The 22,993-nt window shown below is 52.6% G+C and overlaps 1 protein-coding gene and 1 long non-coding RNA gene across 5 annotated transcripts; one reads left to right on the top strand and one right to left on the bottom strand.

Moving 5' to 3' along the window:
• Positions 1 to 934: 934 nt before the first annotated feature.
• Tmem119 (transmembrane protein 119) lies at positions 935 to 7,602 on the bottom strand. 2 transcript variants are annotated; one of them, NM_146162.3, is made up of 2 exons: positions 7,506 to 7,602; positions 935 to 2,959 (listed from the first exon to the last, which is right to left on the bottom strand). In NM_146162.3, the coding sequence occupies exon 2, from the start codon at positions 2,942 to 2,944 to the stop codon at positions 2,102 to 2,104; it is 843 nt and encodes a 280-aa protein (NP_666274.1). In that variant the 5' UTR covers positions 2,945 to 2,959; positions 7,506 to 7,602; the 3' UTR covers positions 935 to 2,101. The 2 variants fall into 2 exon arrangements, with proteins under 2 accessions (NP_666274.1, XP_006530350.1); XM_006530287.4 differs by lacking the exon at positions 7,506 to 7,602 and adding an exon at positions 3,610 to 3,957.
• A 169-nt stretch (positions 7,603 to 7,771) lies between these two features.
• On the top strand, positions 7,772 to 22,190 carry Gm42004. Of its 3 annotated transcripts, XR_878692.2 has the most exons (5): positions 7,772 to 7,857; positions 9,838 to 10,039; positions 10,586 to 10,781; positions 20,959 to 21,087; positions 21,509 to 22,190. It is a non-coding gene; the product is annotated as a predicted gene, 42004 (long non-coding RNA). The 3 variants fall into 3 exon arrangements; XR_001784942.1 differs by lacking the exons at positions 7,772 to 7,857; positions 9,838 to 10,039; positions 10,586 to 10,781 and adding an exon at positions 19,646 to 19,677; XR_878691.1 differs by lacking the exons at positions 7,772 to 7,857; positions 9,838 to 10,039; positions 10,586 to 10,781 and adding an exon at positions 19,865 to 20,407.
• Positions 22,191 to 22,993: the final 803 nt, after the last annotated feature.

Here is a 22,993-nt window from a genome sequence, read left to right on the forward strand (position 1 = left end):
AAGCTCAGAGGCAACAGGAAGTTGAGCTCCTGTCACTCAGGCAACCTCCTCAATCCCGCCCCCTCCAGGATCAGAGATACACACTACCTTTAAGGCTTCGTACCCCCACATTCTCCAGGAGCCCTCCTGGAATTAGTGGGAGGCTGCTGGCCAGAGAATTACTCTCCAGTGTCTTCAGGGTCTCAATGTGACCTGAGGGAGTTTACGCGCTTCCCGGCCACAGTCAGAGCCAGTCAATAAGGACACCAGAGACACTGAGCCACTTGGCCAGAGCCACACAGCATACTGGAATGGTATTTGGGTGTTCATATCAACTCTCCTGTTTCCTAGAGAAACCTCACCTGGGCTGAGAGAGGTGGATCCTCACTGGGCTGCACTACACAAAGGCCATTGTGTTCCACAAGCCTAAGCCGGGGACCCTCAGACTGGATGGGGATCCTTGAAGGGTCAGGGTTGTAGGAGACAGCGCCCATGGTACTACCATCCTGGGTACCCAGCACATGTTCCCAACCCCCTACCCACAGCTGGATTCCAGAGCACCCAGACAGGGGATCATCAAGGGGAAAGAGGAAGCTAGAAGGGTGGGGGGAGGTCAAAAGACCTGCCAAGAACGAGTGTCAGCAAACATTGTCCCTGAGGCTCAGTCAGTTCTCACCCATCTGTAGGGAATTGGCAGCCATGACTTTGCCCCAGCTTTGTCCCACAGCACAAAGAAGTGACTGTGGCATGGCTGCACCAGCTGCAGAGCCAGGCAGCAAAGTGTCTGTACGTTTGACACACCACCTCCAGGACTCCTCAGGTACGTGGGTCCAACACCTGTGAGCACCCACACACAGTCTCAGCTCTGTGACCTGGCTGATGCCCTCCCCCCAATGCTGCCCCCAGCCCATGAACACCCCATTCCTGCAGACCTGTGCAGATAATCCAGAGAGACTCAAGCCAGATCAAGATTTATTATGCTAGTGTGTCATATATCCACATCCGAAGAGCTGAGGACTCGGGGAGCCCTGAATGGAGGTGTGGGGAGTCCCTCAGAACAGAGCCTAAGCATTGTCAAGGACTGAGGAGTTGTGTGGGCTCAGGCTGCCAGACCACTGTGTGAGCATAGGATGGGCCAGGCCCCTGCTCCAGGCTGGGCGTCAGAATCCAGACCGTCAGTTGCCCCCAGGCACCCGTTGGCTTCTAGTCTACTTCGTGGACTGACAGAGAAGAGTTCTGCTCACTCCCCTCGCCCCACATGCGGAAGCCAGGGTTGCTTGACACTTGAGAGAGCCAGACGCCCTGCATCCCATATTCCAACTCTGAGCCAATCATAAAGCAGGGTGCCTTGGAAAAAAATGGAGAACAGTATTTTCCAGTGCGGGTGCTGTGAGATTGGACTTTGTAGCTGTGAGGCATCCTGGTAATAAGAAAGCAGCTTGAGGAAAGCGTAGCAAAGCCAGCCCAGCAGGAACCCTTAGAGTAGCCATGTCAGCTTGTGGAGGGGCACAGCGGCTCCTAAAGCCACTTGATTTTGAGTTTGTGTTTCCACGGGGTGTCTAGGGCAAACTCTGTGATATAAAGTAGGGGGCCCCTTCCAGAAGTTTCCTAACTAATCAAGTCCACTGAACAGGGGCAGAGTGACAGCGACATTGCAGGTGATGGGAAGATGCAAACGCCTCTGCCGTCCCTGGTATTACCAGACACGGGCTGCGCCGCAGGCCCAGTCATTGATGTCTTCCAAATCTAACAGCCCCTCTGGTCTCCACAGCCGAGATGCAGTTTGCCCCGTCACAGGTGGCCTCTGGCCTGGTCCCCTTCTGCTCTGAGGACTGCCTCATGCAGCCCCAACTGGCATGTGTCTGGCCTTCCCCTTCCAGAGAAGTGGTGCGTTAGGGTGAAGCCCCCAGGGTGGCAAGAGTCATTAAGGGCGCTGGAACTTGGGGAGATGTTTCCTGGGGTGCACCAGAGGGCATCGGCTCTGCCAGTTCGGGGTCAGCCTTGGCACCAGCAATGGCCAAGCCACGTGGTATCAAGGAGCAGTTAGAGCTGAATGCCTTTCTTGACCAAAGAGGTGACCCTCAAGGACCCAACATTCGGGTCCCAGCAGTTCTGGGGCCTGTTAGACACTGGGGGAGACTCTGTTGCAGGCACAGGGACTTTCAGGAGGACCAGTTGCTCCCTGGGATTCCTGGGCTAAGGAGAAAGACCCTTCTGCTTCCCCTTGGCCCTCACTGGTGGCAGGAACCCCTTCAGCCTCTGCTGAGACCGACTCCTCTGGGACCCCCAGCTTCTCTTCAGTGACCCCACATACTGGGGCTTCCTGGGCCTCCTCCTGACCGCTGAGCACCTCTTCCTCCTCCTCCTCCGACCCACCCTTCACAGGCTTTGCTCCCTCCCCATTGCCTGGCAGGGCTCTAGCTGGAGACCGGAGGTTCTGGGTAGCAGCCAGAATGTCAGCCTGGAGCTGATGGGAGGTGTCCAGGCCTTCTTCATGCCGGCTGTCAGGTGCCCTGTCAGGGACCTCGCTGAAGGTACGGGGTCCCCCAGCCCGGTCTCTCTGGTCCACATACTTCTTTTCAGGGAACGAGGATGGGTAGTAGGCTGTGGCCTTGTGCTTCTGGCGCGTGATGAGGGCGGCGCAGACTATGAACATGATGAGGAAGGTCAGCGAGCCCACCACCGCGATGAGCATCACGTACTGCCGGAAGAAATCCATGATCCCTTCCAGGAGGTTGGTGGGTGGCACGGGGCCGTCCAGAGCTGTGGGCTGGGGTCTCTCCGGTGTGGGACTGAAGGCTGGAGTCCCAGGCGGCGGCAGGCTCGGGGAAGAGGCTGAAGAACCCTCAGCTTCCCCGCTGCCGGCTACATCCTCCAGGAAGGAGGCCGGGAGTGACACAGAGTAGGCCACCCCAGGCACAGGCCTCGCAAGTAGCAGCAGAGACAGGAGGAACCAGGGGACCATGTTGAGCTATGGAACCTGCGCGGAGGGAGAGTTAAGAGAGAAGTCAGGCTGAGTCTCCTGTCGCTCCAGGACTCCGGCAGCACGAGTGGTCTGCTAGTTCGGGAGGACGGCCGGGGAGCCAGAACACACTCCAGAAAATCACTTAGCTAAGCAACACGCACACACTCCGGGGTCTGTCTACACAGGATGCCACCCGTCCTGGTTTCCTTCTGGTGGTCCTGAGGACAGAAACTGCATCTTATTCATTTCTGTCCTCGGTGTTTCGAACCCAGAGTATACACTAAGCACTCAATAGTTGCTGTACCAGGGTGGCTGAATTCACAATCCTAGCTTACGCTCATGGCTAACCAGGCATCAGATACAAGTGAAAGTGTCTTTGTGTGTTTGTGTGGGAGGAGGGATGCATTTGGAGACCAGAGGATAACCCCAAATGCCCTTCCTCCTCAGGGACCCTCCACTTCTTCTTCGAGGCAGGGCCTCTTACTGGGTGGGACCTGGTGCTTATGTGTTAGGGGATAGGTTATCCGGCCAGGCTCCCAGAATCCTCCTATGTCCCCATCATTACTCCTGGCCTTGCAAGCATGCACCGCTATATTGGCTTTCCACACCTGAGCCATCTCCCTGTCCAATTAGAAGTTTGTCACGGAAGCCTGAGAGCTACCTACCCGGTGAAGAGCTGTCATTGTCCCCATTTCCAACTTAAGTGACAGAGGCTCTGGTGAAACTGGGATGGAGTGACTTATCCAGAGAGACATGGAAGAAAAGAAGCAATGGCTTATACTCTGGGAGGCAGGGGGGATGGGAGAGCAGGAAGCTGAGGGGCACCAATGAACAGGAAGTGGCCCCAGGGCACCGTTACCCTGAAGTCTTGGAAGCTCCAGCCGAGGCTTTTCCAATCCACCCACTTCCTTCTCCAGAGGAATCTAGGTTTTGAAGCTGCCAGGTCTGCAGTCTTTATAGGAGACTTGAATGCCAGGGTGGGGCTGAGGGTATTTGTGACCCCTCCCCCAACCCATGGAGGCCTGGACCTCACTGTTGAGCCTCCAAACCCCCCACCCCAACCCCCTACCTCACACCCCTGCCCCGAGAGGTTCTACGGGGAACCATAGTTCCTGGGGAAAGACAAAGCTAGCTAACACTGTAGCCCCTCCCCCGATGTTGCAGCCCCTCCCACCGCCACCACTAAATGGGAACCAGATGCGCCCCTCCCCCCTGGAAGGCTGCTCCCGGCATGAACCCCCCAGACCCCATCTGGCCCAGACAGCCGGGTTGATTAATAAATTCCTCATTGCCCAAGTTTACACTAAAGTCTCCCAGCCAGTGCGAATGGGATCTGGACTTCAAACTTTTGCTAGCCCCGCAGAGGGCTCGGGTCCCTGAGGCTGACTGGGGCTACAGGTCTAAGAGAGAAGGATTTAAGGCACTGTCTGGGGGAGGGGAAGAGTAGGGGGAATCTCCCTTCATGGACTGAGATGGGGAGACAGAGGCAGAGGCCCAGCAGGAGACAAGCCACACACACCAAGTTTCTGAACTGCAGCAGGAAGCTGAGGTCCCCAGCACCACGGCTGCAGGTCCTGTTGGATGAGACAGATGTGTGGCAGGGAGTGAAGTAAGAGTGACGCTGGTCATGTAGTAACTGTCTAGGCGGCCTCAAGCTTTCCAGGTATGTGTGGTGAGCCCTTGGCATCCAGGAAGCTGGTACCGGAGTGCCCCACCCCGACCCAAAGGAGCCAAAATGAAGCCATTGGTACAGTGTGCAGGGAGAATCTCTCAACCTCCTGGCCCTTGCAATCAGCTTCGGGTGATTCACAACACCACAAACGTGGGGAGGGGGGAGTCGTTGTGCCGTTCGTTTTTATCTTTAAATTATTACGGCTTAATTTTTTTCCTAATTCTCTCTTGCTTGAATCTGCAGCTGAGGCAGTCAGCTGGCGCCGACCCGATCAAACTGGCTCACACAGCAAAAAAGGCAGTCATTCACTTCAGAACATCAAAGGAGGCTAAATGGGCCAGCGAGGTGGCTCAGTAGGAAAAGGCGCTTGCTGCCAAGCCTGATGCCCTAAGTCCGATCTCCAGGACTCACAGGGTAGAGGAGAATCATCTCCCACGGGTGATGACCTCTGACCTCCAGGCATCCACCCGTGGCCTGTGCAGCCTCCTTATAGAGATGTAAATGTAATAATAATAATAAAAAAAACTTTTCTAAAGTGGTTAAATTACCGAAGGGACCTCTGCTTATGTTTCTCTTTCTCTGCTGAGCGAGCGAGCGAGAGCGAGAGCGAGGGGAGCCTCGTGTGCACTAAGCAAGCGCTCTGTTGCTGAGTCCCGGGCCCCTGCACAGTGATGGGTCCTGATCCCACGGGATTCAGTCCCACAGTGGACACACCCTCATGTTCAAAATGGACAGTGACGTGTTCAAGGACGGACAGGTGATCAGTGACTGGGCTGGGATTTGAATCCTCTCTCAGGTGTGGGCACCCACGTGCTATGACGGTGTGCATGTATGTGCGTGCACATGGAAGCCAGAGGCTAATTTGGGGTACTATCCCCCACCCCCGCCCAGGAGATCTCTCCCTAGGAGTGGAGAATCACAAGTATCTAGGCTGTTCCCTATCCCTGACCTTTCAAGGCTGAGATCTGGGGCACACATGACTAACTATGCCCGGACGATGGGCCTGAACTGGAGTTCGAATTTTTTTTCTTGGCAAGAATTTAACTGACCTAGCATGCTCCCCTTTTTGGGGTGGTGCTGGGAACTGGACTGAGAGCTTTGTGCGTGCTGAACTACACCACAGCCCTGGGTCATCACCCGGGAGACAGAGGCAGGGTTGCACATTCGAAAATCATCCTGAGCTACATATTATGATGTCGTCTAAAAATATGGTTGTGGCTAGTGAGGGCTGTTGCTCCAGAGGGACAGGCCACCGTGACCACAATGCCACAGCACCGGAGAAGTCCTCAGATGCATCAGTTGAAAAGCCACTGGTCTGGCTAGATCTCCCTGGTTCCATCCTGTCTAAATCTGCCAGCTGTCTCCTCTCAATCTCACTTTGCCCATCTGCAAATGGGCAGTGGCAGGATGACTCCACGCTGATACTCAAAGAGCTGTCGGGACTGTGCGAGAGAACATTCTAGAAGTGCCAGCACAGGGTCGGTCCCACAGGAAAGCTAGAACTCAGGAATGGAATGCTGCAGGAGAAGCCAGATTTTTCCCCTCTGCGGATCCACGGCTGTCCTCACTTGTCGTCGTCCCCCCCACCCCCACCCCGCTCCGCATCCCCAGCAAAAGAGCAGAATACACGTGCACACACGTGTGCATGAACACGCACGTGTAGACCGCAATGGGGATCCAAGAAAGCATTGACCTCTCTGTGGCACTTGCAATCAGCCAAAGGGGTGCAGAAGAAGAAGCAGAAACCATTCCTGTCTCTGAAGAACAAGACCCCCTACTCTCAGAACTTCACCCCCCCCCCCAGTCTCTCCTTGCTCCCAGAGAAAGGTAGCAGGTGACTAAACAAGAGGACTCAGGTCTGCATGGAGATGGTCATGGGACCCTTAAATTCTCCAAGCCTCAGTTTCCCCTCTGGGGAACAGAAGAACTGACCTGAACAGGTCTGAAATGATTGCTGATGTGCCAGACGTCCTTTGCCTGCCTGCTCCTATACAAGCACTCAGGATTCGCACCAGAGGGAACTCAGTCAGACTGTAAACAGCCTGCCCAACAGAGAGAGCCCCTGATGGAGAGGTGGCTCAGAACAGCTCGACTATACCCTCCCAAAGGGTTGGGCATGTCAACCCTTTGAGCTCCAGTTTCCACATCTGCGCAATGGGGACAGGTCACAGCAGTGCCTAGCATGTAATAAATGTTAGCAAGTGGATGCACTTGTCCAGTATGCTCTCCCTGCTAGACCCTCTGTCTTAAGAGCTTCTGTTTTAAATTGAGATGTCCATGAATATGCAGATGAGGCGAATCCACCCCGAAGGAAGGACTGGGTACCCAAGGACCTGAGACAGCTAACCCAGAGCCTCTGTTCTACCAGCCCTCACTCAGAAACGGATGGCCAGTGATGGAGAGGCAGGCCACAGAAACCTGGCTTCAATTAGGAGACTGGGGGGGGGGGGGCTGTGGCTGAAACATTGTATGCCTAGCCTATTCCCTCAGGGCCTGCCTGCAAGGACAGGGTCCTGGTCCCTCAAGAAGAGGCTTGGAAGGAGCCTGAGGTCTCAGAGTCTACACATAAGCTCACACACACACACACACACACACACACACACACACAAGTATTCCAAGTGGTGCATCAGACATCCCAAACACAGCCTACCGCAACACACGGGACAATACAAGTTTACACCAGCAGCACACTGGCCCTGGAAACGTCGCCCTGGCACCCTCTCTACATCCCAACTACACGCGTGCCGCCTTCATCCATGCTCACACATCTAATCACATATCTAATCACATGGGTGCTCACGGCCTCAAACACACACACAGATTGCACGCACACTTAGGGATTCTGCGGAGTTCTCCAAGAGTCCCCAGCAGCAGGAGGCAGAGACTTACCAGCTCTGGGTGAAGGACCGGGTGCAGCTGCCAGGTAGGCAAGCCAGGCCCGCTAGACGGTCTGACTGTCTGCCTGCCGTCTGCCGCCAGCTGCTCTGGCTGGTGCCTGCCCGCCTCGGCCTCCAGGCCCTCCCCTTTCCTCCTCCCTGCTGGGCTGGAGGGCCAGCTTGATTTCATTAAGAGGGCTTGGGGTGGGGACAGTGTGGGGCGGGACTATGCCGGGCCACCCACAGTCCCACCCTCTTCACACTCCAAGCTTGCTTCTTCTTGACCTCAGGTCCCCTGGGCAGGCTCAGACAGACTGACAGACAGAGGGGCTTCCAGGAGAACGTTCCCAGAACTCTGAGCTGAGGTCCGTCCCATCCCCCACACTCCCTGAAGGATGAGGTCAGGAAGATCTGGGGCCCCTGGAAGTGGGAAGGAAAAAATCTCCGTGGCGTGGCCCAATCCAGCTGTGACTCAGGATTTCCAAGCTTAGGGTGCAGAGTGGGAGTGGGGGTGTCTCAGGGAAACCTGGGGATGCTGAGATCAGGCACTGCCCGGGCCCTTCCTCCCCTGGCCTCAGTTTCTCCATTCTTAGGGGGTCAGGGTACTCCCTGAGGTACTGACATCCTGAACTCTGAGACCTCACTAAGCCCTAGTAGGGCAGTTTGAGCAGAAGCTATGAGCCCATTCCACAGAAGTGGAGAGGGGGTGGGGAGTTCAAATACCCTGAAGCACCATAGGTAACTGATCCATGGGACCTGGCACTCACTCATTCATTCATCCACTCACTCATTCATCCAGTCATTCACTCACTCATTCATTCATTCACTCACTCATCCACTCATTCATTCATTCACTCATCCACTCACTCATCTACTCACTCATTCATCCACTCACTCATTCACTCACTCATTCATTCATTCACTCACTCATCCTCTCATTCATTCACTCACTCATTCATTCATTCACTCACTCGTCCTCTTATTTATTCACTCACTCACTCATCCACTCATTCATTCATTCACTCACTCATCCACTCACTCATTCATTCACTCACTCATCCACTCACTCACTCATCCACTCATTCATTCATTTACTCATCCACTCACTCATCTACTCACTCACTCATCCACTCATTCATTCACTCACTCATTCACTCATTCATTCATTCACTCACTCATCCTCTCATTCATTCACTCACTCATTCATTCATTCACTCACTCATCCTCTCATTCATTCACTCACTCACTCATCCACTCACTCGTCCTCTCATTCATTCACTCACTCATTCACTCACTCACTCATTCATTCATTCACTCACTCATCCACTCACTCATTAATTCACTCACTCATCCACTCACTCACTCATCCACTCATTCATTCATTCACTCACTCATTCACTTGTTTGTTTCAGTAAATGGCTGACACACCCTGACACTGAAGATCAGACAGAGCTGAGCAGGACCCAGCCAGTCAAGACACAGACACAGACCTGCCTCTAGGAACTCACAGGCTTCTAGAGCTGTGTGCGCCAAGACTCATCACGGGGTGTGAGGTGCCCTTCCACAAACCAGAGAGGGTTCCATGTCAGGAGAGGACCACAGGGGAGCCAGGCAGGGAGGCTAATACACCCTGGAATCTTCTGGGAGTTTCCTACTCGCCTCGGTGACACCCTCGCCTCACCCTCCCTCCTTGTCCAGCAGCAGTGCAAAAGGCTAGGGCAGTCAGCTCAGTGTCCTCTGGCCTCTTCCCTTCCCTGGGTGAAGGCTCGCCAGGGTGACCAAGGACAATCATGTCCTCAGCTAAGGTCTCTGTCCCCACTAGCAATACACAGAAGCCTTCATAACACAATCGCAGAGTAGAACAAAGGTTGGGGTACTGAGAGCCTAGGCCCCAGATCAGGGATCTACACACCTCTGTCTTCTGCCCCAAGGAGGGGAAGGTCCTACCTTGTTGCTAGTTGGGGCTGCTTCCAGCGCTTACGAATGTTCAAGTCCCTCCTGCAACTCTACATAGGGTCTGTGCAGACCCTTGCCTGTTCCCACCCCACCCTACATCCTTTACCTTGCCCCAATGTGATGTCTTTTTCTTCCTTTTCATTTTTCCTTTCTTCCTTTCTTTCCTTCTTTCTTTATTAAAGATTTATTTATTTGTTATTTATATGAGTGCACTGTTGCTGTCTTCAGACACACCAGAAGAGGGCATCAGATCCCATTACAGATGGTCGTGAGCCACCATGTGGTTGGTGGGACTTGAACTCAGGACTTCTGGAAGAGCAGTCAGTGCTCTTAACCACTGAACCACCTCTCCAGCCCCTTTGTTTTCTTTCTTTTTCTTCTCTTTCTAGACAAGAGTGCCCTGCACTCAAGGCTGGCTCAGACTTGACACACAACCAAGTACGTTGTTCTTGAGCTTCTGATGCTCCTGCCTCTACCTCCTGAGTGCTGGGGTTTCAGTGCCTCTGAATGTACTTCATGGGACCCAAGACTGCATGCATGCTGCTGGGCCACTGAGCTGCCTCCAGGTGACAGACTCCTGCTGTGTGACAGGTGGGTACAGGCAGTCTCTCCACTTCACTATGGAAGGCACAATGTTAAGGAAAAGTCTGACCACGCTCAGTGCAGATGTGGTCATTTCTGCTGAGCCCGAGGACGCTAAGCAGCCACACCCTGCCACTTGGGTGACTCCTGCCCTGCAGAGCCTGGTGCTGTGGTGCCTGAACACAGCTCTGCTGGTATTTAAGATATGAGAGAATGATGCTCCAGACCAGAATGGGAAACTGAGGCTCACAGTCAAGTGAGCCCTGGGGTAATGAAAGGCTGGCCAGAGGGCCCCGTCTGATGCACCAAATTCTATTTCCAAACCTCTGAAAGTGACACCGCCAGGCCAGTGGCCCTCCACCTCTGACTGGGCCGTTCCCACAGCATAGCTCCTCTCCTACCTCCGTATGCCTCGGGAAAGGGACTATGGGACCACACCACACACACACACACACACACACACACACACACACACACACACACACACGCATACGCGCGCATAGGTACATCGTTCCTCACCTTGCACTACATCCATAACTTGTAGATGCTCTGCAGGTGCCACTCACGAGGAGAGACAAGGAACACAGCCACAGTACACCACAGCTCTTCTCCTGGGCCACAGCTAAATGTGGCTTCCGGTCAGATGCCAGTGGTCATTCCCTGCCAACCCTCAGATTCCCACCTGAAGACATCCCAAATTCCACTCGTTCTGTGGAAACAGCTGGAGGCTGTGAGCTGGATACCACAAGAGGTAGGAGAACCACAGTAAGGAAGCGAGCCTTAAAGGGATCCCTGGGGACCTCTGACTGCACACGGGTGAGAGCTGGGAGGGGTCGCTCAGGGCTCCATGCAGGGGTTGCACAAGGTTCCATGTGCCATGGGAGTCTAGTCCGGTCCCAGGCTTCCACTGCAGGAAGTAACTACAGAGTTGCCCTCAAAGATAGCGAGAAGGTATTTACGAAGACACAAATGCAAGATGGTTCCCAGCAGCTGGGCAGGATGTGGAAAGGTCCTGAGGTGGTCGAGAGCACACACAGTGCCACGGAGGGAGGCAGCTCTGGAATAGTCTCAGGCCAGCATGGGTGAACCAGGTCAGCAGGGACAAAGAACTTTGCTTGTTTGGGGCCCCGATCTTAACTCTATGTCTGTGTCAGTGGTTCTCCGTCTTCCTAATGCTGTGACCCTTTAATAAGGTTCCTCAGGTTGTGGCGATCCCCCCACCCATAAAACTATTTCCTTGCTACCTCATAACTGTAACTTTGCTATTGTTATAACTCACAATATAAATAGCTGAGATGTAGGATATCTGATATGTGACCCTTTGGGGCTTGCGACCCACAGGTTGAGAACCACTGATCTAGGCCATTGCCTGGAACAAAACGGGGCTCAAAAAATATGGTGCTGGCTGTTTGAATGGGGCCTCTGCCCTCTGATCCTGCGTCTTCAGGCATTGGGCAATTACGGGAGAAGCTCCATCCTTCTTCAGTGTCTCATACCACGTCCCGCGGTTTCTGGGACATGTGTGGGGCCCTGCTGTGGTATCTGTGGGGCGTGGCCAGGCCTGTGGTGTGGAGCACAGGCTGGGCAGTACGCTTGCAACCCATAATTTCAGGGGCCCAGAAAGAGCCAGGGTTTCTGCTCAAACTGAAAACACTTCAGAGACCCTGCCCTGAACCCCTTGCAATTAGCAGCAACACGACCCTGTTCAGCAGCCCTGACCAGTGGAGCTTGGGAGGGCCGGGTAACGCCCTTAGCTTAGGTCTCTACTGAGACTGTTCCTCCTGGCTCCTGCAATGCCAGCCCACCACAGTCCCCAGTCCCAGCCCCTTATGGGTCCAAGGCCACATCTCATTACATAACCCTGAGCACCAGGGCCTGCCATCCAAGCAAAAATAGCTGGGCCTTTCATGTGGCTAGGGAGTCGTGAGCTGCAGCACCACCACAGCCCAAGTCTGGCCTCTGGAGGGTTATCCTGGAGTAGCATCCTGCCTGGGGCTCCCAAGAGGCACGGTAGCTATGTCTGACTGGACCAGAGCTCTGAGGTTGCTATGAAACCAGCCTGGATCTCGGTTTTCTCATCAGAAAACAACCTACATTCACTCATTGCTCATCTGTTTATTGAGCATCTACATGTACCTGGAACTCAGAAAGCAGGGCACAATACAACCAAGCTGTGCCTCAGTTTCTCCTTTTGGACCAGGGTGGCTTACTACCTCTGGGCATCCTGTGGTCTTCTGTGTATTTTCCACCATGTGCTGGTGGGAGAGAGAAATGGCTGGGTAACATGGACAAGGGTCTTAGTTTCTAAAAAGGACTGCAAACCTGGCCTAGGAGCCAGCGCTCGCACTCCAGTACGTATGTGCCCAAGAGGATGAAGACACACCCACACAAGTGTCCGTGGCGGCTTTCTGCACAGCAGATCCTGAACTGGAAACATCCCAATACTCAGCAGGAAGTTTTGCACACACGTGTGATTTCTATTAGTAAATTTTCTTCTCGCCGAGACCACGGGACAGAACAACTTAAGACGGGAAGGTTTTGTTCTGGCTCATGATCTCAGAAGCTTCAGCGGAGAACGTCAGGGTGGATGGAGTTTGTGACAATGACAAACTGTTTATCTCACCAGTGGACAGGAAACCAAGAGAACCGGAACACAGAATGGGGCAAGATGGAGCTCTGAAGACACCCAAGTGACTCACCACCCCAAAAGCTTGACCTCCTACCAGTCACCCACCCCCAGCTCACCCACGAGCTCAGCCTTCAGGATCTAATGGCCTCTGGAGATGACCTTGGAGCCAACAAGAGGTGGAGTTTCATCAGCCTCCTAGACATTTGTCAATCTAGTCAAAATGACATCAAGACCGGCTATGACAAGCTGGAGATGCAGGCATTGCTTGGCTTTTTGTTGCCAACATAAAGGGAAGCCAGATCAAGAACTCAGGCAGGAACATGGCTTGCTGGCTTGTTTTCAGGCCGGTGCTTAACTGGCTTTTTCATACAGCCCAGGGAATGGTGCTGCCCACACTGGGCAGGGCTCTTCTACATCAATCAACAAGACAATCCCGGACTCTTCTCAGGGGATAGGCAGTGTCCAGTTCACAGAGCTAAATAGAACAATAGAGCTCAAGGGGCTGAGCGCTTACACACGAGGCCCAGAGTTCATCCACAGCAGCGCAGAAAGCAGGCATGGTGGCACATGTCTGTAATCATATAAAAATATGGAAGCAAAAGGATCAGGAGTTCAAAGACATCCTGGGGTACATAGTGAGTTCAAGACCAGCCTGGGCTACATGAGAGCCTGTTGCATGAACAAACAAACAAACAAGTGTACACACACACAGTTTGTACATTTAAAGTTTGCCTCTCATGCATATGGTAGCCCACAACTGGACAACGGAGAAGGACAGACTAAACTCTCCACACACAGAGCAAAGGAGCACAGTCCGTGTGGTTCTAGGACAAAGGGCAGACTCGGCTGTGGGTTGGGACGTCAGTAGAGTAACTCTTACAGAGTTCTGGCTGGCAAGGGGCTCAAGGAATGGGGTGGTTCTGATACTGTGGCCTTTAGACCTGGGTCTCGCACTGCATGGAAAGGTCCAGCTGGACACTGGACATCTGCATGGTCTAACCAGATGATGACTCAATTCAAAGCTCTTCAGAACCCACATCCCTCCGCGGGGGGATGCACGTACAGCCGGAGGACAGGGGTCCCAGGATTTCCTGTGGCCGGGTGGCCAGCCAGCTGTGGCTGCCTTGTAAACATTTACATTCTCGCTGTGGAAGGAGCCACTTTATGAGACTCAACAGGGGCCACTGGCCGCCTCAGTGTGGTGCGGCTGGTGGCTGCACTTCTCATTAACCAGCTGCCTGCCGGCTCTGTCAGGATAGTCACCAACCACACCCCTACACTCTGGGCAGTCTGTGGGGAATGCAGACCCCGTGGGTCTAATAGCAGGGAGCAGCCTGAAGTTCCCAGTTGCAGGATATCTCTCTCCATTATTTCTCCTTGCTATACCCCTCTCATCTCTCCACATCACCCTTTCCTTCCTTACCCTTCCCTTCCCTTCCCTCCCCTTCCCTCCCCTTCCCTCCCCTTCTCTTCCTTACCCTTCCCTTCCTTACTCTTCCCTCCCCTCCTCTTTCCTTCCCTTCCCTCCCCTTCCCTATCCTTCCCTCCCCTCCCCTTCCCCCCTCCCCTTCCCCTGCCCTTCTCTTCTTTACCCTCCCTCCCCTCCTCTCCTCTCCCCTTCCCTCCCCTCTCCTTCCCCTGCCCTTCTTTACCCTCCCTCCCCTCCCCTCCCCTCCCCTTCCCTACTCTTCCCTATCCTCCCCTGCCCACCTCATGGTATGTTCTGAATATTTTCCAAGTGTCATACAGGTCTGTCCTTGTGGAACCTACATTCTGGTCAGAAGTTATGAACCATTGCAAAGATGCTTCAACGGTGTCTCCGTGGTTCAGGGCTGGCTGCAGTGTAGGAGGAAAGCGGCATTCCAGCAAAGACAACCAGGAGGTGACCAGAGGGTCCGGGAGATGTTCTGAGAAGTGGTCCGGGCAGGAGAGCGATGCAGAGGTCCTGGGGTGTGGTCCCTGGTGGCATCCAGGAGTGGAAAAGAGTGAACAAGGCCAGAGCAGAGCCAGGGAAGTGGGCATGGGAGGTCATGAAGTCAGAAGGCAGTGAGCCAGGTCTGGAGCTCTGGGGACATTTAAAGGGATTTGGTCTCCTCCATTTTGACCATGAGTGGTACAAATATGTAAAACGTAGCCACATCTTTCTTCCATTAAGCCTCTGTGTACCCACAATCCCTTTCTCTCAAGGACCTAGAGAAAGAGATATTTAGAGTCCCATCTTCAGGCAGAGCAAGAACTCTACACCAACCCGATGGCTATGCAGACCTCTGGTTCCATCCACCTGATCACATAGTTCCCACTCAGCTGGGTCCCCTGCCTCATCTTCCAGCTGGGCAGGCAGGGACTCCAGTCGGCCTTCTGCCTCTGGGTCAAGGGTTACCCAGGGGCAGCTGCACAGAGAGGGTCTTCCAGGACGTCCAGACCACCTACTAAGTGGAGCCAGGCTCTGAGGGTGGGATCCAGGAAGCAGCTGGTGTCACCAAGACCACACTACCTGCCCTGAGGGCCTGTGGCTTGGCAGGGACACTGCGCATTGAGTGGTCGACCAGCCCGGGCCTTCCCCTCTGCTGTCCGACAAGAAGGGCTCATGTGAGAGGCTGTGAGCCCTTGCCGCTCCGATAAGTAACTGTCACGGTGACAGAGGCTGCTCAGGGAACCAAAGTGATGGTCCCAGAAGCACCCAGCAGGAAGCCCCAGCCTCCCTCCTTAAATGCTCAGTGAGCCCCCTCCCTGAACCCCTGTATCCTTAGAGAAATGCCCTATTCTTGGACAGCTGTGCACACAGAACCTCCACTGCCCACCCAGCCCCAGGGCCTGGGGGCAGGTGAAGCTACAGACAGACCCTCCAGCCTGGGTCTAACCTATTGAACCTGAGCATAGGGTAGCAGTGTGGGTCAACTGGGGTTGGGGGGGATGGGGCCCAACAGCTGCAAACATCTGGTTTGAATTGTCACTTAGAAGCTAAGGCCAGGCAGCCAAGGAATTTGTGAGCTAATTTTAGGCCCAAAGACAGAGCGCAGGGCAGGGCGGGGTCTGGCTCCCTAAAACCACAGAGGCAGACAGGCTGAGAGGGATGTGAGATGAGGCCCCTATGGTACCCCTGGGAGATGGGCACAGCAGATCGGTACCAAGGGCTCCTCTCTCTACCTCAAGGAGAGCAAGTGAGGACCAGAGGTGGAGTTACCCTATAGCATACACACCCCAAGCAAGCATCAGAGATGGGGTTTGAACCAGTTACTCTGACTTGGAGACCTTTTGAGGCTTCCATCTCCCATCTTAGTCTTTTTCAAAGCTTCCCTTCCCGTTAATCCATAGATGTTTTCCGTATCCCTACTGTGATATATATATATATACACACACACATATACACATATTCACATATTCACATATACACACATATACACATACACACACACACACACACACGCGTGTGTGTGTGTGTGTGTGTGTGTGTGTGTGTAGTGATAGGGAGTATGAACTAAGCCATCACATAGCACAAACCCACAGTGCTCGGATGAGGGAAAGAGGCTGCCGGGGTGAACCCTGATGTCTAGAATGGTCTTATCTGAGCAGGTGGAGTTCAGGTTGAGCCCTAAAAAATTCAAAGATGCCAGCCACGCAGAGGTCTGTGTATACCAGGCATCAGAAACAGCACATGCAAAGGTCCTGAGGTAGAAAACTGTGCACTGAGGAGCAGAAGGCTTGAGGAATGGGGACTCAGAGGGAGAAAGACAGGGCCTTCCTTTAACCACCTGGACCAGATATGTGTCTTAAAGTGAACAGGGGCAGAGTTGAGGCCCAGAAACTTCTATTGAAAAGTTGAGTAGCCCCCTGCATGTGGTAGCAGATGAGTAGCTTTGTCTTCATACGGGGCCCCCAACAACTGGAGCAAGGGCTGTCCCTGAGCTTGTGACCTGCCCACCTGTGGATCCCCTCAAAAGAGAAGGGGAAGGTGAAATATGGGAGGACTTCTGTGAGGGGGTACTAAGAGAAGAGGGGGCACTGATATTGGGACATAAAATGAATAAATGATAAATAAATAATTTTAGACCGGGCTTGGTGGTGCACGCCTTTAATCCCAGCACTCGGGAGGCAGAGGCAGGCAGATTTCTGAGTTTGAGGCCAGCCTGGTCTACAGAGTGAGTTCCAGGACAGCCAGGACTATACAGAGAGACCCTGTCTCGACAAAAAGAAAAGAAAAGAAGAGAAGAGAAGAGAAGAGAAGAGAAGAGAAGAGAAGAGAAGAGAAGAGAAGAAGAAGAAGAAAAGAAAAGGAAAAAAGAAAGAAAGAAAAGTTGAGTGGTTCTCACTCGTGAACCTCTGTATTCAGGGTCTCCATAGGGACTGCTGAACTCTTTTAGGGGATATTACCTGAGTTGTGCCTCTATAGGACACAGCAACCAGAGCCAAGGCCAGACGACCATGTGTCCAGCCACCCTAGGGAAATGAGAGGGCTCCTGTCCAGCACCCCCATGGCAGCTCTCACCTGTATAAACGCAGTGCTATTAAACTTGGAGCCTGATTAGAAACTTTTGCCCTGGCTTCAGCCTTCTCTCACACCCCATCCTTTTTCATGTCCAGCCTCCCTTGCAGGTACCAGTTCATCCATGACTGCTGGACAGCTACATGTAGGCACCATGACACTGGGAACCACCCCATAGGGGGCACAGTGTTGTGCTGCATCCCTATACAGCTGTTGAGACTTCCCTAGCTGTGACAACCAAAAATACCTCTTTAGAGGAAGACCTGCTCCATTGCTCCAGCACGGCGGATCCCCATGAGAAGGGGCAGCCCATGGTTTTAAGGCATTTATTGTAGAAAGAGGAAGAAGAGTTGGGAAATAGAGGCCGGCCATGGCCATGTGGAGAGGGGCGGGGAAGGGAATGCAGAGAGGGGGGAGCAAGAGGCAAGAGAGAAGCAAGGGGGAAGCAGGAGTAAGAGAGTAAGAGAGGGAAGAGGGGGCAAAGAGCCCCTTTTATAGTGATCAGGGCCTACCTGGCTGTTGTCAGGTAACTGTGGGGGTGGAGTCCAGACAGAATACCAGGAGCTTGGGGCATTGCCCTACGTAGCAGACGGCCACAGGATTATGGAGCTGGGGCCTCATGTCAGGAGCCTAGTGTCTGGGAGTGTATGGCAAACTTCCTGCCGTCCCTTGCAGAGTTATCTGCTGGGTCTCCAGGGTTTAAACCTAGTTCAACCAGAAAACAGGCTGCCTTTCACAGTCCCACAAATTCTTGCTTTCCTCTTTCCTGGGGTCTCTGGGGGATCAAACTCACTTCTCAGGCTTGTGTGGCAAGATGACTTGTGGCCTTTACCCCAGGAGTCCTCTCATAATCCCCTTGCTAGTTTTGTTGTTGTTGTTTTGGTTTTTTATTTGTTTGTTTTTTGTTTTTTGTTTGTTTAGTTGATTGTTTTTTGGTTTTGTTTTGTTTTGTTTTTTGAGACAGTGTTTCTCTGTGTATCGCTGGCTGTCCTGGAGCTCACTCTGTAGATCAGGCTGGCCTCGAACTCAGAAATCTGCCTGCCTCTGCCTCCCAAGTGCTGGGATTAAAGGCGTGCGCCACCATGCGAGGCATAGTATTGTTTTCTTGAGACCAGGTTTTACTCTGTAACTCAGGCTGGCATAATGTTTGCTATACAGCCCAGGTTACCCTTGAACTTGAAGCAATCCTCCAGACTCAGCTTCCTGAGTGCTAAAATGACAGGCATGAACCAACATGATTTGGTTCCATATTGTTTTCTTCAAAACATCATTTCCAGTTGCTTGAAGAATATTCTATCAAGATAGGCTGGACCATGGGCTGGTGAGATGGCTCAGTGGGTAAGAGCACCCGACTGCTCTTCCGAAGGTCAGGAGTTCAAATCCCAGCAACCACATGGTGGCTCACAACCATCCGTAACGAGATCTGGCGCCCTCTTCTGGAGTGTCTGAAGACAGCTTCAGTGTACTTACATATAATAAATAAATCTTTTAAAAAAAAAAAAAAAAAGATAGGCTGGACCAGCCTCACTTAAATTTCCAACTGTCACAACATTCTCCAGATCTTCCCTGGTCACCTGCAGTCTGCTCAATCATCAGAGGCTGCAACAGAAAAAAAGAAAGAAAGAAAGAAAGAAGAAAGAAAAAACGAAAGAAAAGTCTCTCCTCTTGCTCACAAGCATGCCTTATCTGTGCCTGGGGACTGAATGTGATATGAGAAAATTGTGGCCTTAAAAGCTCAACAGGGCTGGGCACGTATTTAATCTCAGCACTTAAATGCTTAATCTGGCTGGGCTGTGGTGGTACACACCTTTAATCCCAGCACTTGGGAGGCAGGCAGATTTCTGAGTTTGAGGCCAGCCTGGTCTACAAAGTGAGTTCCAGGATAGCCAGGGCTATACAGAGAAACCCTGTCTCGAAAAACAAAACAAAAAACAAACAAAAAAAAGTGCTTCATCCTGAGATAATTAAATGCTGAACGAGCTTTTAAACTTCATAAAATTTTAAGCTTTTACTTTTTATATTTTTTAAATTTTATTTGTGTACTTTTTTTTTTTTTGAAACAAGATCTTTCTATTATGTAGAGCTTGTCTTGGAACTACTTGGAGACTAGCTCCCTGTAGGCCAAGCTGGCCTTGAACTCACATTGAAAGACCCCCGAAGGGAGACCCTCACTCAGACACTCAAGTCCCGGGACAGCCGCGTACCCAAGAAGACACTGAGACCATACATAAAATGTAGAAGGCAAGATTTAATAAAGCAGCGACATGAAAGCACACAGACCAGAGCTCTGGGGTCGAAACTCGTACACCTAGTGACACCTAGTGGTGTAGAGGAGAATCGACGACCAGCCAAAATTTTTCACAGGCTTATATAGTAAAACTCAAAGGGGGAGAACTGGGCAGGGAAAGTACAAGTTTACATCACTAGGGAGTTCTGCCAAGGGACAAGGGGTTCTGCCAAAGGATTCTACGTAACTAAGGAGTCATGTCCTATCAAGGAACCTACGTAACTAAGGAGTACCTGGTTCATTTTGAGGTTGTTCCAGGAGGCCTTTATCTCAAAAATGTTCTTGGAACAGTTTTTAGTTGGGAGGGTTCGAACTTTAGGGTGAGGAGTTTTGGGGTGAAAAGTTTAGGAGTGTTCTGGGAACAATCTCTAGATGGGAGGGGGTGGGCTCCGAGGTAAAAAATTCATGTTTTCACAAGAGGCCAGTAATTTTCTATTCTTCAACATGTCTCTACCTCTTGATGTCTGGGACTAATGGTGTGTGCCACTGCACCTGACTCCCCCCCCCAAAAAAAGTACCATTATACTGGGGGAGGGAGTAGTCCAGATCTCTGATTTTCAGGCTCTGTGGCTTTTGATTATCAGCCTGGGAAGGGAGTCTCAAAGAGGAAGTAACTAGATTAGGTTGGTTGCCCTGTGGGCGTGTCTACAGGAGATTTCCTCCAGCAGGGAGAACCCTCCACTGTGGGTAGCACCATTCCTTAGGAGAGGATTTCAAATGGCACAAGTCTTTAGAAAGGGATCTGAGCTGAGTGTGAGTTCATTTCCTCTCTCTGCTCTTACCTGGTGTGTGTGTCCGCCACTTGAGTTCCCCACGGTGATGGATGTGCAAGGACCCACCTGGGTGAGAGATCAGTGGGAGAGCGTGACAACTGGTTTAGCTAGCAGCAAGGCATCATGCTTAGCTAGCAGCAAGGGATCACACTTAGCTAGCAGTAAGGGATCCTTGTTGCCGGGACTGTCTGCAGGAGGGGCACAGGTAGGTGGGGGTGGCAGTGTCCTTTGCCCTCTGCCTAGGGACCACCCAGGAGGCACAAAGAGGCCCTCAGAAAACAGCCAGCTGGGTCTCAGCCTGTCCATATCCTTCCTAACCCAGGGAATAGAGAACTTGTGAACAGGTAAACAATGGCCTCTGGGTGACATGGATAGACACAGAGGCACCCATCCTGTAGGACAAGAGATCAGGCTCATCTCCACATCCAGTACCAGGGTAAGGATGGAGTGAAATGTCATTCCCCAGAAGAAGCGTGAGGACACACAGGAGGCCAGAGTGGTGGCTAAATCCATCCAGAGCCCAGAAGCAGCTCTGATAAGTGAGCTGAGCCCTTGTGTTTGGGACATTGTTCCTTCTCTGCCTCCGGTTCACCACAGAGCACTGAGATCCCAGGAACCATCACGTGACTCTGAGCATTCAAACTCGGATTCTCTGCTTGACAAACACTTTTACTCACGGAGCCCTCTCCCAAGCTCTTCTGATCGTTTATAGTTTTTAAATTCTTCAACTATACATGTAGATGTGTTTCTGTACAGGCATATGTAGGTGAATGAAGTCCCCACAGCAGCCAGAAGAGGGCGCTGGATACCCTGGAGCCTGAGTGACAGTTGCGTGTGAGCGACCAGAGGATGCTGGGAACTAAACTCATGTCCTCTGTAATGACGGTGAGTACTCTTAAGCGCAGATTCACCTCTCCAGTCCTTTCCTGAACTTTTTTTTTTTAGATTTTTTTGTACATGTATGACTGTTTTTCTTGCATACATTCATGTGAATCACATATAGTCTGTGCCCATGGGAGTGAGGAGAGGACACCCAATACCCTGGAGCTGAATTACAGGTGTTTGTGAGCTCCCACGTGCTGGGAACCCAATCCAGGTCCTCTGCAAGAGCAGCCAATGCTCTCTCGATCGCTGAGCCATCTCTCCAGCCCCTTCCTGGATAGTGTGTCATTGGGATTCACTTCTACAAACAGCCTGGCTCTGTCCGTGAGCTCACCGGGTCTGCGGGTGTGCTGGGAACCGCTTTGTTTATTCTGAGTACTAGCCCACTGTATGGACATATCACAATGTAGTTACCCCTTCGCAGGCTGTTAGGACTGAGGCTGCTCCCAACCTGTGGACCCGTTCAGATCAGCACGTGTTTGCATCCTCTCGGGTAAAGGTCTCGAGTGGGATGCCCAAGCTTTACAGCGACTGGTGAGCTCTATAGGAACTTGCCCAACTGGGTTTCAGAGCAGGTGTAACATATGGGACCCCATCAACCATGCGGAGCACCCCAGCCCCTCCCCATCCAGCCGGGTGCTGCTCTTTTTCAGTTTCAGTCTCGGTGTGCCCTGACCCTCAGTGGGGTTTCCCTGTGCATTCCTCTGACGGATGATGGTGTCAAACAGCGCCTGCCTCGGGGAAGCACCTGGAAGGCCTTTAGGGACCCCTCCCTTCCTCATCCCAGCCCTCTACAACCCTCTGCTGCCTTTCCCAAGGGCCCACGTTGGAACCCTGAGGTCTTAGCTAGCTCTTCCTCTCACTCTAACTCCAGTTTCTCGCAGGTGTGTCTCCACCCTCCATTAATCCGTTCATCCATTGGGTTCAGCTGCGAGCTACCAGCATCCTCAGTCTCCCCCACCCCGCCCCCGCAGCAACTAACTCATCCTTTTTTGGATACTACCCCCACCCCCACTCCTGCCTTGTTCATTTCTCTCACTCGCACCACTGGGTCCATGCTAGTACACGCTCTAACACCCTGTGGCTTGTGTGAGTGGCAGAGAGAAAAACTGCCGGGATCAGCTGTCAACATCCATGTGGGGGGGAGGGGGTGGTGGGAGGGGGCAGCCCCTGACACGATGGGCGGAGTCACGGACTGAACATAAACTTAGTCCCCCTTCTCTTGCCTGACCCCTTATGCCTGACCCCACCTCCTGTCCGACCCCCTCCCCGCCTCTTCCGGCTTTTTGGCAATGCAATCTGTGTGCTCCCAATTTTTGAGTTCCAGTTTCCCCCAGGCAGCAGCTCAGGTGATCGTCGCACCCCTATTTACAGCCCCCACCCCCGGTGTGAGTGCGATAATATAGGTGTCAGGCGTGTAGTAAGTGCAGAATAAAATGCCAACCCTCTGTGCTAGGCCCCAGCTCTGCTTTGTCTTGCTCTGTACAGAGAGGGGCTGGATTCTACCCTTTCAGTCACCCTTCCAAGTATCCTTGCTCTTTCTCTGTTTCAAGGAACAATTAAAGGACAATAAGAGAGACTTCCGAGTGTCAGGGAAGGTCAGCAGGATGAGTCTTTGGGGGCACAGAATTCCCCCAGAACCCCAGTGTGATCTGGAGCATGGGATGATGTCACAGTAAGAGCAGAAGGGCCCGGGCTCCCACATTCTCTGTGTGATGGGGGTCGGGCTGGGCTTCACTTCACTGCACCTCCGTTTCCTCCTCTGTGGAATGGAGATTTGAAGGTCTCTTTAGAAACCGTTTAAGGGATTCAAGACGTTCTGAGGACTTGTGTGGGTTTGCTGAGAGGGTGCCTTGACCGACTCAGGCTCTGCGTGGTCAGGGGCATACAGAGATGGGGCAGAGGGGGG

This window comes from Mus musculus, chromosome 5, assembly GCF_000001635.26.
Source record: "Mus musculus strain C57BL/6J chromosome 5, GRCm38.p6 C57BL/6J".
In the NCBI taxonomy this organism is placed as follows: Eukaryota; Metazoa; Chordata; class Mammalia; order Rodentia; family Muridae; genus Mus; species Mus musculus.